Consider the following 12,767-nt stretch of genomic DNA (forward strand, 5'->3'; position numbering starts at 1 on the left):
TTTCTCATTGTCTGTTTGGCTGAAAAAGAAAGACATTTTTAAAGACTGTTGTACAATTTCTTTTCATGCACTTGTCATTTCACAATTGCTCATTTAAACAAGTTTGATTTTGAATTAATTGGCAATGTAAAGTTAGGAGAAGGTTTAAGCCAACAAGTCACTAACAAGCTAATACGCTGGAGTGCAGTGTAGTGGGAAAGAGAGATATAGAGGTGGTATTGTCTCTGCTTGATCTGAATTTAGTCTTTAAAACCGCTATTTTTAATTTAGTCTTCCAGGTCACTGCTTTGTAAAGGTAAAGTGCCCCATTTCCATAGAGATGGGTTAAGTTTATGTTGTGAGTTGACCAAGTCTATCCCAAAAAATGAGTCGGAGGCAGACCCTTAGAAACTCAGGAGTCTGTATTACTCAGTGATGCCAACCAGTGGACTGTCCCATTCCACTATACATGGAGAAGGGGAGAAGCCCCGAACAGCTGTATTCAGGGGTTTTAAATAACAAACATCCAATCAACTAAGAGAATATTGGCCTATGGTAGGAATTATTCAGTTGACTGCAGTGCTGCAGAACACGGATGCCTAATCACTTTAAACATTGTGCACACTTAACTCTCTATCAGTAAGAGCTGCATCCCACCTAGTAGTCACTGTGGACCAGGCAAACAGTTCCTTCCAATTCTGTTTACAAAAAACAATTTGGGTCAATCAGCTCTACTACTTACTGCCTGAACTGTTAAAGGATCTCATCCTGGAATAGGATAAGTACTCACTTCTTTCGGAGAACCCAAGGTTATGGCAAAGGTCATGTCATGATCATGTCCCAGAAATGTTTCAGAAGACCTAGCCTTATTGTTGTCATTTCTGTTGTCTGGGTTGTCACATTTACGCAAACTGTATTTTTGTATGATTGAGAACTTTTTCAAATATAGGTTTTGAGTAACCCCAAGAATCTACAACTTTATAATTTTCATTCCTAAGTAACTCCATCATCATCCAAATATATTTTGTCTGTAAAGATTCCTTCAGATATATGAAGATTCTTTTTATTTTTAGAAGCCCAGGAATTAGGAATTCATTTTCAGAAGCCCAGGAATTGCTGGGATAAGAACACTGCAAATCAGAGATAACTCTTATTATGTGAATTGTTGAAACAAACTTCTATCTGTGTGTATATATGCATATATATTATGTTTATGACTCTCTAGTTAAATCCACTGACACAACCACAGCATAATATCTAAGGCTTAATGAGATAGCCCCATTCCATTGTTCTAGGAATTTTAATTTATTCCTTCATTCCATCTTCACAACAGTCATATAAAGTTGCTGCTTAGTGATACCAGTAGCAACATTTTTTTTTTTTTGCAAGAGGAAATGAATGCAATAAAATGTAGGTGATTTTCCTAAGACCACTCAACATAAAACTTAAAATAGGCTGTAAATTCCAGGAGGCAGCTCTGAGGACACTTATTTTTAATCACTTGGCAATATTGTATTTGTTTTATTGACAGTATATTTTAAATATTTTCAAGGTCAACAAATGTACATTTTTAAGTTATTATTATTATTAATAACTTTGTATTATGTGACACAGTTTTATAGGTCCTGGGATTCCTCCCACCCCTCCCATGACCCTCCCCCCATGGTGGATTCCTCCACCTTGTTGCATAACCACAGTTCAAGTTCAGTTGAGATTCCTTCATTGTAAGCATATACCAAGCATAGAGTCCATCATCTGATTGTCCAGATAAGTTCCACGGCTTCTTGGGGAGACCTTCTCTGGTCTGAAGATAGAGCCCACAGAGTAAAATCCCGATCAATCAAAAGCCCAAACATAACATCAGCAACAATATACAATGTTATGGTATTAATTGACATAGTATTGAGTAAACAATATGTTAAAAATAATGCAAGTTCTTAACCACATCCTGTGACTACTCCATTGACATTTCAACAATTGAGGTGCAGTTATAGGAGGGGTGTGCAGAGAAATCTTCAATACCTTGGTGAGGAGTACTTACTCTGTGTCCTACCTAGTAAGGTATGTGTGAGTCCATTTAACTAGGAATTTTAATGATTCTGCATTATTCTTTCTTGGTTTACAACTCTGTAGAACCAACTCTCTAGACATTTACTTTTGGATGGTTTCCAGTTTTTCTGTGAAAAGTTGGATTGGATTTTTTGTTTGTCTGTTTTTTAGTGGTAGACAGGAATTTTTAATGAAGAAGCATCTGACACAGTATGTGCTAGACCCTAATTAATTTCAATGATTCAAAGATGAATAAGTTGCCCATCCTACCTGCTAAGAGTTGTCAGAGGAGCCGTATATGATAGTGATAGAAGATTGTATCCATGATGTTTGTGAGAAGCACTTGAAAAGAGGAATTAAAAAAGAAATTGTGGGAATAAGATGCAATCTATAAAAGAAAGTTTGTGTAGATATGGGCTTCATGAAGATGATGAGTCGCTGTTAATGTTAACCTAAACAATAGGGGTTTAGACATCTCAAACTGCTTTTGAGTTTAAAATATTAGTTTTAAAGAGGGAAAACAACAATAACTTTTAAATATTTTTCCAAAAAAGGTAAAAATAAACAGTGATGAATTTATATCCTTTCATTTAGAATAAGACAAAATGATTAATGCATAAAAATATGTAGTGTATATATAATAGCAAACAATCTGGGTGATAACATAAACATATGTAAGAAATCATTCAAAGTAACGATGTAAGGATACTTGAAAGACATGTATCAAAGTTATAGTATTCATAAGTAATGAAAATTACTTCAATTATAATTGCACTTTCTATACTTACATTCTTATAAATGAGTCTATTCCTCTTCTTTTCTATTTGTAAAATACAAGTTGCCTAACTTTTTTTATTAGTATTTCTGTATTGAAACTCAATAATGTTTATTTTACTATTTCTAAGTTAGTCTTAAAACATACAAATACAATTCACAATCATAAAATTTGGCATCTATATTTTATTGATTGAATGTAGTAATATTTTGACATATGTTCTCTGAAATGTATTTGGTCAAAGGCTATTTAGCATTAATGAGTGTGCAGTTTTGAAAAAGTTTGGCATTGAGCTCCATCTCATTTTTTTGTTTGTTTTTATTTTCTCTTTAAACATTTATACTTAAAATTTTTCTGTTTTTTAAATTATTATTTTATCATGCAGTTCCATATGCCCTTGGGAGTCCACCTATGATCCGAAAGTAGAGAAGCAAATTGCATTGTATCCTCACATCTGAATATTATAGTCTCCTTTACATAATTACTATACAACCCCTTAAATGGAAAGACCCGAAACAAAAACAACAGTAGGAAGAAAAAAAGAAATTAAAAACGCCAGGGAAATAAATAACATGCTACTGAATAACTAATATGTTGCTGAAGAAATGAAAAAGGAAATAAAGAACTTTCTTGAAGTAATTGGATGCTCCTGTATGATCTGTGAGTCACTGAAGAACTTCATGAGAAAAAAAGTGTTTTGAAAATTAAAAATTAAAAACAACAGTGTTTAAATCCATAAGATATAGTTTCTGCTGATTTTGTTGGTGAATTGTGTCTCCTGTAGGCAACAAATAGATGGGTTTTATTATTTTTTTTAAATCCGGCCTACTAAGCTATGATATTTGATTAAAGAATTTAAGGCATTTACTTTCAGGGTTAATATGAATAAGTGGTGATCTGTTTCTGCCAGTGTAGCAATGGGTTGTTCATTGATTTGGTTCTGCTGTTTTAGTGAGATGTTCACATTTGCTTTTGGTTTTGGTGGGTGCTATTTCTTTTCTCTGTCCAGAGAACATCTTTAAGTATCATTTGTAGGGCAGGTTTGCAAGAGGCATTATTCTTTTTTCCTTACTGTGGAAGACTTTTATTTCATTTTCAAAGACAAAGGATATATGCTGGGTACATTATTCTGAGCCATTAGTTTTTGTTTTTAGAATCTGGAATATATTGCTCAATTCTCTTCTTGCCTGTAGAGTTTCCTATGAGAAATCTGTGAACTTAATTGCCATGATTTCTAATTTCTAATTTCTCCTTTCTAATTAACTGTGTAACTTTTAGGACATATTAAAATTATGAAAGCTTCCTAAATCTCTTTTCATTAAGATCTCTTCATCTTCCAGAAATTAAAAATTGGAGATCTTGATAGTGAAGGCACTGTTTGTCCAGTCTCTTATTTCACTTTCTTCATATTTAGCTGACTTGTCTTTGAAAAAAATTAGAAAGTGCAGTTTGTAAAAATTACAAGTGTAAGTGAAGGCTCTGGTCTTTCAAATAGTTGATGTTTTTTGTATTGTATTTAGGGTGGGTATATGGCAGTCTTTCGTGTTATCTGTTTCGTTATTTAGTATGCATTCCTACAAATCTTCAATTGCTTACATTTGGGTAGCCATTTTTTAATTTTCCTTATAGTCTGTAGTGCATCCACTTTGAAATTAGTATTATTTGTCAGGCCCAGCGCCATGGCCTAGCAGCTATAGTCCTGGTCTTGAACGTGTCATCTTGAATGTGTTGGGATCCCATGTGGGTGCGGTTCTAAACCCAGCAGTCCCACTTCTTATCCAGCTCTCTGCTTGTGGCCTGGGAAAGCAGTCAAGGAAGGACCAAAGCCTTGGGAACCTGCACCTGTGTGGAACATCTAGAGGAAGTTCCTGGCTCCTGGCTTTGAATTGGTGCAGCACCGGTCATTGGGGTCACTTAGGGAGTGAATCATCGGATGGAAGATCTTCCTGTCTGTCTGTCTCTCTTCCTCTCTATATATCTGACTTTGCAATAAAAATAAATAAATATTTTTAAAAAATTAATATTATTTGAATGTGTAGCTCTTACGTTTTCTCTAATATCGGACCAAATGTAGGGAAAAAATTGACACCTATTTTCTATCTACTACTGAATAATATGCTGGACTCAGAAGGAAGTTCGTAAAGTCAAAAGACTTATTTGCTCTTCAAATAATTCCTTTTATGTTTTAGTTTCCACCAGCTCGTCTTGCGTATTACACTACCTTCCTAAAATTTATATTACTTTGTATGACTTAATCAAATAATTATTTTAGAGTCTATTATCATTTTTTTATTGCAAACATGCCAGTACAAGATGGAGTTGAACTGAAAATGACAGTCGTAGGAATAGTTATGCAAAAAGTACCTTCAAAATTGTAAGGGCTACTATAACTCTCCAAATTTCAGCACTTGGCACAAACTAAATGATCCCTGTTTGTTTAATTTTATTTTAACTGGAATATAAAGGTATTAATTAAATGCCTCACTGAGGCTCAGTAACATAAGGGAAAAAGTTATTTTCTCTAGAAATGCATCTCAAACTACTAGGAACAATATTTTGATTAAATTAGAAATACCAGTTGCTTCACAGATTAAGACAATCAAAACAGTGTTTGAGACAGATCTCTTGGTGTGAAGTTATTTCCTTTCCTCTGAAAAAAGTCATACATTACACTGTTTACTTCCAGAGTCATGATTGGAGGACCTGGAATTTCCTTAATTTTCCATGTTGCCTCAGTTTTAGAGGGCTAAATGTGCATCTGTTTTCCCCTGCATACACTTAACTAAGATGACATCCTCCAACGTCACAGAAAATCAATTTTAAAATAATATAGTTTTATGATCTATGGATCAGAAACTCTTAAGAATCTGTGTTAGAAAATTGAAAATATTTATCATTCAGAAAGAGGAAAGCTATTACAAAACCTATCAGAGATTGAGGATAAAGAATGACAGTGTTACCCAGGAGAAAGCAGTACAGTGCAATGATTAGAAATATCTGGGTTGATGTCTCCTTGTGTTCTTATTAGTATCTGTGATTTACTGAGAAGTCAGTGACAAGATGCTCAGGACACTGCACCTGCACCAAGGTCTTGTAAAGACTGCAACAGATCCAGTAAAGCAGGTTGTTTGACCGATGAATTTACTTCTTGAGGAATAGAGGAGGAAACTTTTCTTATATTGAAAATTTGGGGCAATTTAAATATTTTAACTGTTGTAAAGATGCACAATATTGTAACAATAGAAGATATGTTGATATAAATGAAGTCAAATAGATTACTTCATTACTTTCTATTAATATTTACAAAATTTTTTATAAAAACACAAGGATGCCTAGTAGAGAGTATATACCCAATAAATGTTGAATATTTGAAGTTTTCATCTTTCAGTCACAGTGAATACCAGTTTACATGTTTCATACTGATTTAACCTTGTGAAGCTTCAAATTGCAGCGTTATTCATATATGATGTTTCAAAATATGCTTGTGCTATAGGAATGGACAGCAGAGACATGATTTCAGAGTGTTACAGCTAGTGAAGAATGTTTTTACTAAGAAGGTGACTGCCTCAAAAGTTTGCAGTGTGTTGCATGGTGTGTGAGTGTGTGTGTGTGTGTGTGTAGCAGAGGATGGGGTAGATAGGGACTGGTTTTCCTCACAGGGGAACATCTTTTGAGGAAAAATATAATAGAGACATTTGATTCCAATTCTGGGCTGAAGCCAGGAGCCTGGAGGCTCCTCTATGTAGCCATCTGGGGACTGAGCCAGCAAAATAAAGACCGCTCTCTCTCTCTTTACTCTGTTGGTCTCTCTTGACAACTCAATGTTTGAAATAAATAATATTTTTTAAAATTCACTTTGGCTCATAATACCTGTTAGGCACCTATACCCTTCTTATCTTTCTGCTTAGCATAAATTATCAAAGATCTGAATTATATTGTTGCATAACTGCACAATCAAAGTGATCCAAATCCAAATTTAAGAAAACAATTCCAACTAAGGTGGCCTCAAGTAACAGATTTTCTTTTGTGTATAAGATCATTTATGAGTTCTAATTCCTCATAGATCAAGGAACTGTTATGATGTCATGGCTATGTACTGATTAAATAAGTACTTGACTTATTTATAATATAACATAATCATCTGAATTCATGTGTTAAAAATTATGTTTCAGAACACAGAATTATTAGTTTTGAAAACGGCTTGTTTAAGGCAATATAATTTGTAAATGATTGTGCTGAGAGTACATAATGTGGTATTTGAAAGGGAGAAATATACATGTTGTTTATTTTTATTTATGTATTTATTTATTATTATTTTTTACAATCTTGACATAATAAGGGTAAAAAGGTTCAAGCACTGCAGGAAGATGGGCAAGACAACCAGTTCCGTATTGTTTCCTTAGTATATCTGATGTAAAAGGAGATTTTAAGGGAGAAGCCCCACCCAGTCTCCCACCCACCCCAGGTCCCAGGAGTGGGGCATGCTCCCAGGGTTTTGCTCAAGTGGTTCTGATAGTTCAACAGTTCTGAATTGCTGCCACTCTCACCACTCCAAGCACGATGCGGTCTTTGGAGATTCCAGAGATCGACATAGTCTATCATATAGTCTCCATTTGCCCAGTATTTTCATTGCCAACATATAGCTGAGGTGGTTGATTGACTTGTTCTGTCCTCTGTCATTTGATGGGTAGCGTTCTGTGTCTGAAAGCTCGATTGTGGGGATCCCCAAAGAAACTTTGTCTGAGGTGTTCCCAGACCAGATTCTTGTATGTACTAGCAAGAACAGAGCCCTGCACAGTCCATCGCCCTGATCAGCTGGTGGTTGCAATTGCTGGGTTGGTTCTGTTTCCATCCCTGTCTTCCACTGGAACCAATGGGTGTTTGCAGTCCAGCCTGGTTCTGCCCAGCACATACTCAGCCCTCACATAAACCAGTGGGAGCTGCAGCCCAGCCAGAGCGACCCACAATAACCCCCACCAGGCCCTGCCCCTACCCTGGTTTGCCAGTACGTGTGGCAGACTAGTCCAGTCTGTCCCACATTCCCTTCTGCTCTCATACATGAGTATTAAAACCTTGTTCCATCTAATCAGCTCAACTATCCAGCTTTCAGGGATGTTGTGGGGTGTCTCTGTCTAGCCACCCCAGCCCCTGTCCTAGTTTTCATGCCCTCCCATAGAAATGGTAACCCGAGAGGGAGGAGCCCACTATTTCCCTTCCTGGCCACTCCCACTCCCAGATTATGCACTCTCCAGGTGGTTCCGAGGTTTAACTTGACAGAACTAGCCCCCAGTGCCAGCTTCTGCCAGCTGATGCTGTGGCTAAGCCCAAACAACCCTCACCCACTCTAATTTTGTTTGCACCAGTAGGAATAATCAGCCCAGCCTGTTTTTTCCCTAATCTGGTCCACTTGAGGCGTACAGGTGCTGAAGCCCTGCCTACTCTGGTCTACCCCCTACCCAGCTCACACTCTCCAGAGGGAGTAGCTGTTCAGCAAGGGAACCCTCCCTTATTCCCCTGCCAGTTCTGCCTCCTCTCTTCCTGGTTCTCACATGTGCTGGTTGGGTGCTGTGGTCACATCTGGCTCAGGCAAGCTCACCTTGGCATTCCGTGTTGTGTACCGAACCTAGCTTGACCCACACTCTGTTCTGGTGTTCAGATTTGCCAGTGGATGATGTGAACTGATTCAGCCTGCTCTGCCCCCAACCCATGCCAAATGTATGCCAGTGGGGCACTTTCCATGACCTCTTGGCTGTTTCCTTCCATGCTTCTTGCGCTTACCTGCAGGGTCTGTGTCTTGCCAGAGGAGTTGCCCGGGCTCCTCCATCAGAACCCCTCCAAGTGCCAGATTTCGTGCATACCAGTGGGTCCATGAGCCAGCACTATTCAGTTCACCTCCTGTCCTAGCAGGAACAGTGGCTTTTCCTGACTGGCTTTCAACCCATTCTGGTTCTTGTTGTTGGATGTTTCAGCCCAGCCACTGCTCGTCCATACCCATATATAGCTCATATATGGCTCAGTAGGGGTTGAGACCTTGCCTAGTCTGTCCCACTTCTACCCTGGTCCTCCAGAACACCAGAAGGTGTTGCAGTCTGGCCCGCCCTATGTGTCTTGTTCCAGTCCACGCTTATGCCAAGGGAGATTACGACTGTATCCTGACCAGAACGCAGCCCCATTCCAGCTTGTGCACCCTTGGTGCGAACCTCCACCCAGCTAGGGTGTCCCCTTAGCCCCCCAACCGGGCCTGTTCCCAACCATAGATTGCACACATGCCAGTAGTTTCTCTGACTCAGCTTGGAATAGCCCCTCACCTGTCGCAACCCGTGCCTTAGACACTGTGGTTCAGCATCCATGGCTCACGCAGACCAGTTGGTGCAAAAACCTAGCAGGGCATGTCCTGTGCTCCACCCTGGTTTCCAATCTTACTTGTGGGCTGAGGTTTGCTCAGTACTGCCTGGTGCACCTGTTCTATTGCCTTTTCATACATTGACAAGCCTTTGGTGCTACTTTGCCCGGACTATCTGACCCCCAGGTCTGGACTACCTATTCAGGGACTTGCAGGGGAGCTTTCAAAGTTTCTCCCCCTGATCCCTCCCAGACCCAGTTCTCATACATGCCAGTGGGCTTTAGGTCAGTGCCCAGCGCAGTCCAGCTCTCCCCTTGGCCTTGCATGAGCTGGTGAACCAGTCCGGCCTACCCCACACCCCACTCGGGATGCACGCTCGAGCACCACTGCCTTGACTAGTACAGACTGCCGTCGGTTCTCCAATCTGTGATCAATGGCAGGCTCCCTGGTCACACCAGGCTTAGTCCACCACCACTCCATCTCTTGAAGTAACCTGTGGGGCTAGAATTTCCATAGGGTTTGGCCCACACATGCCACACAGAATCTTCATCCGAATATGGTTCTCTAGCGTGTTTGTTAATCTCGTGGCCCTACTTAATGTGACCAGTCTTCGCTGGGTCAGTTCTGTTTTCTTGCCTTGTCATCCACTTGGACAAATGGGTATTGTGGTCCAGCTCAATCCGACCCACTTCATACTTGGTCCTCACGCAAACCAGTGAGTGCTGCAGTTTAGTTGGGGCAACTCCCCATAACCCCCACCAGGCCTGCTCCCTTCCCTAGTTCCCATGCATGCGAGTATGTACCGCAGGCTTGTTCAGTCTGCCCCACCTCCCATTAAGCTCTGGTACTTATTGATGGGCATTGAAGTCTACTTTGACCCAACCAGCCTACAATTCAGCACACACACATACTGGCAGGTGCCTTTCTGTTTAGCAACTCTGCTCCTGTCCTGGTTTTCGTGCTCTCCAGTGGGAGTAGTTACCCACGAGGGAGGTGCCCACTGTCTCCCTATTAAGCCACTCCAACTTCTGGATTGCGCACTCTCCAGGTGGTTCTGGTGTTTAACTTGACAGAATTTGCCCCCAGTGCCAGTCTCTGCCATCTGATGATGTGGTAAAGCCCTACCAACACTTGCCCACTCTAATTTTGCTTGCACCATTCAGAACAGTCAGCCAAATCAGGCCCTTCCCCGATCTAGCTCACATGAGGCCCATAGGTGTTCCCCTCACCTTTCTCAGCCTTTGCCTTCAGTGCTGTGGCATAGTATCCCTGCATCCTGTATATCAGTTGTTGTAAGGGCCTGGGTTGGAATGACATGTGCTCCATCCTGATTTCTTTTCATTTTGAGTTGATATTTGCTTGGCCCTGCCCAGTCTGCCCCCTTCCAGTTGCAGCTCGGCCCACTCCACATCCTGTTTTAGGATGCTGCTTTGGGTAATGCTGCCTTGACCTGCCCAGAATGCCATTGGTTCCTTTACCCATAAGTGATGGCAGGTGCCATGGTCACTCCTAGCTTAGCCCCTCGGCACCCCAGCCCGCGAGCTAAGCTGCGGGACTTGTATTTCCACAGGGTTGGGCCCACACTTCCCCCATAGAGTTTACCCCTGGACCAAATTCTGTCGTGCACTGGTAAGTGTCTTGACTGCCGAATGTGACCAGTTCACTGTTCCACCACCCAGTCAAGTTATGGTGCCCAGCTAGACAGGTCCCCATCCATAGCTTTGGTGTGGACAGGTGTGTGGCAGTCAGTGAACTCTATGCTAATAGCCATTCTCAGGATTCCTAATTTGGCTGGTGTTTCAGTCTGGCTCAAATAGATCTTATGGGCGCTCCCCTTCAAACCTTCAGGTCTCAGTCCTACTCCTGTCCTAAAGTTTCATGTCCCTGTTACTGGGAATCACCAGGAATTCATTTCTTACCTACACTAAAGCTGGCCTTATTCATGGGTGTCCCTAAGCAACCATTTCACATCATAAAAACCCCAGAGCTCGTTGCTGGGCAGCCAATAGGCAGAGCCTGGCATTATTTGATACACTGGCCACCGAAAGCCAAGGACTTAGCCACTGCCTTGTAGCAGTGGCTTTGGCCTGAGTCCCCAGTCTTGGATTCCGCCCGGCAGGGGCACCTCCCACAGCTGTCACCCTGCAGGGGATTTCAAGCCGCCCCCAGTCCCAAGATTTGAAATCCTCCCAAACTCTTCCTGCTGCAAGCTTTTGGTGGCAGTGAGGAGCTAGGATATTAATCCAGTTCCCGAGTTTCCCACATGGCTACTCACCCTGAAGGAAGGTTGCTCTTGGGCCTGGAAAAGCCAAGGACTCAGCCACCGCCACAAGGCAGTGGCTTTGGCCTGAGTCTCCAGTCTTGGATTTATGGTGTTTATTTATTTATTTTTTATTTTTATTTTTTTAATTTATTTTTTTATTGTTAATAACATTGTATTATGTGATACAGTTTTATAAATTTCCCAAGGACAGAGGTTGATGAGTGCCAGGTATCAAGTACTTGCCTTTCATCCTATTCACCAAGCCTAGAATGAGGAAAAGATTGTATTGGATAAAGGGTCCAATCAGATTTATTTTAGCTGAAGAGAGAACCATAATGTCAGAGAAAAGGAATGGTGGGACAAGAAAGAGAACTGGGTTGGAATGTAGTCGGTGGAAAGGAACAAATATGAGACTTGTTTTGAAATTTTATACTTTATGGTCATAATTTATGCTACACAATTATCACTGATTAAGGGATTTGCATTGTTTTGGAAAAGTATTCTTTATAAATGTCAAGTGTTTTCTGAAAGGTCCTTACATCAGAACCAAGATAAATGCTGTTTTTTGTTCACCTTCCTCAGAGAGACTGGAATTTGCAGATTTTTTTCTTTTAATGTAAAGATGGCTTAAAAATTGTGATAAATAACTCTGATTTCCCGATTAATGCAGACAAATTTAATACAGCTTTTCAATATTTAAGTTTAAAACAATATAGAGGATGGTTTACTCTGGAAATATGTGTAAAATCTGAAGGAATAGATTCCAGTGCTTAAGAAAAGGTCTACAAAAATATCTCAGTTCTGAAACATATAATTTTTAAAGAGAAATTTTAAAATAATAGTAAGTCATGCTGTATTTTGTCAATGATACCAAGACAATTTTGCTAGTATGGATTTATTTAGAAGGGAATATCCCATTATTTGGTTTTAAAATAAGTCCAAACTTCATACACCTTAAATGTTGGACACACGAGTGCAAAGCATGTATACAAGTGCCAGCATTTTATGATGTGTTCTCTATCTTGTAAGAACTATATGGTAATTCTCTTTCATTTGACAGGTGGTATTTTTGAATATGTGGAATCTGGCCCAATGGGAGCTGAGGAACTTGCATTCAGATTTGCTGTGAACACAATCAATAGAAACAGAACCTTGTTGCCCAATACCACCCTAACATATGACACCCAGAAGATAAACCTCTATGACAGTTTTGAAGCATCCAAGAAAGGTAATTGATACATATTTAACATTGCATTTTCTGGGATTAAGATTTTTAAGTATTCTTAGGAGATTTGTTCATTTCAACATGTAGTTAACTAATTGTTAAAAACGCTGCCTGCAAAGTTTTCATTTCAAAA

The 12,767-nt window shown here is 40.0% G+C and overlaps 1 protein-coding gene across 3 annotated transcripts in view; it reads left to right on the forward strand.

Moving 5' to 3' along the window:
• Window positions 1-12,767, forward strand: part of GRIK2 (glutamate ionotropic receptor kainate type subunit 2) — a 577,027-nt gene that overhangs the window by 180,610 nt on the left and 383,650 nt on the right. For all 3 annotated transcript variants that reach the window (XM_040983826.1, XM_040983827.1, XM_040983829.1), the window contains exon 2: window positions 12,470-12,637. In XM_040983826.1, the coding sequence (XP_040839760.1) occupies window positions 12,470-12,637 (168 nt within the window). The remainder of the gene's footprint in view (window positions 1-12,469; window positions 12,638-12,767) is intronic.

This window comes from Ochotona curzoniae, unplaced genomic scaffold, assembly GCF_017591425.1.
Source record: "Ochotona curzoniae isolate NIBS_2020 unplaced genomic scaffold, NIBS_Ocur_1.0 contig_3819, whole genome shotgun sequence".
Classification (NCBI taxonomy): domain Eukaryota; kingdom Metazoa; phylum Chordata; class Mammalia; order Lagomorpha; family Ochotonidae; genus Ochotona; species Ochotona curzoniae.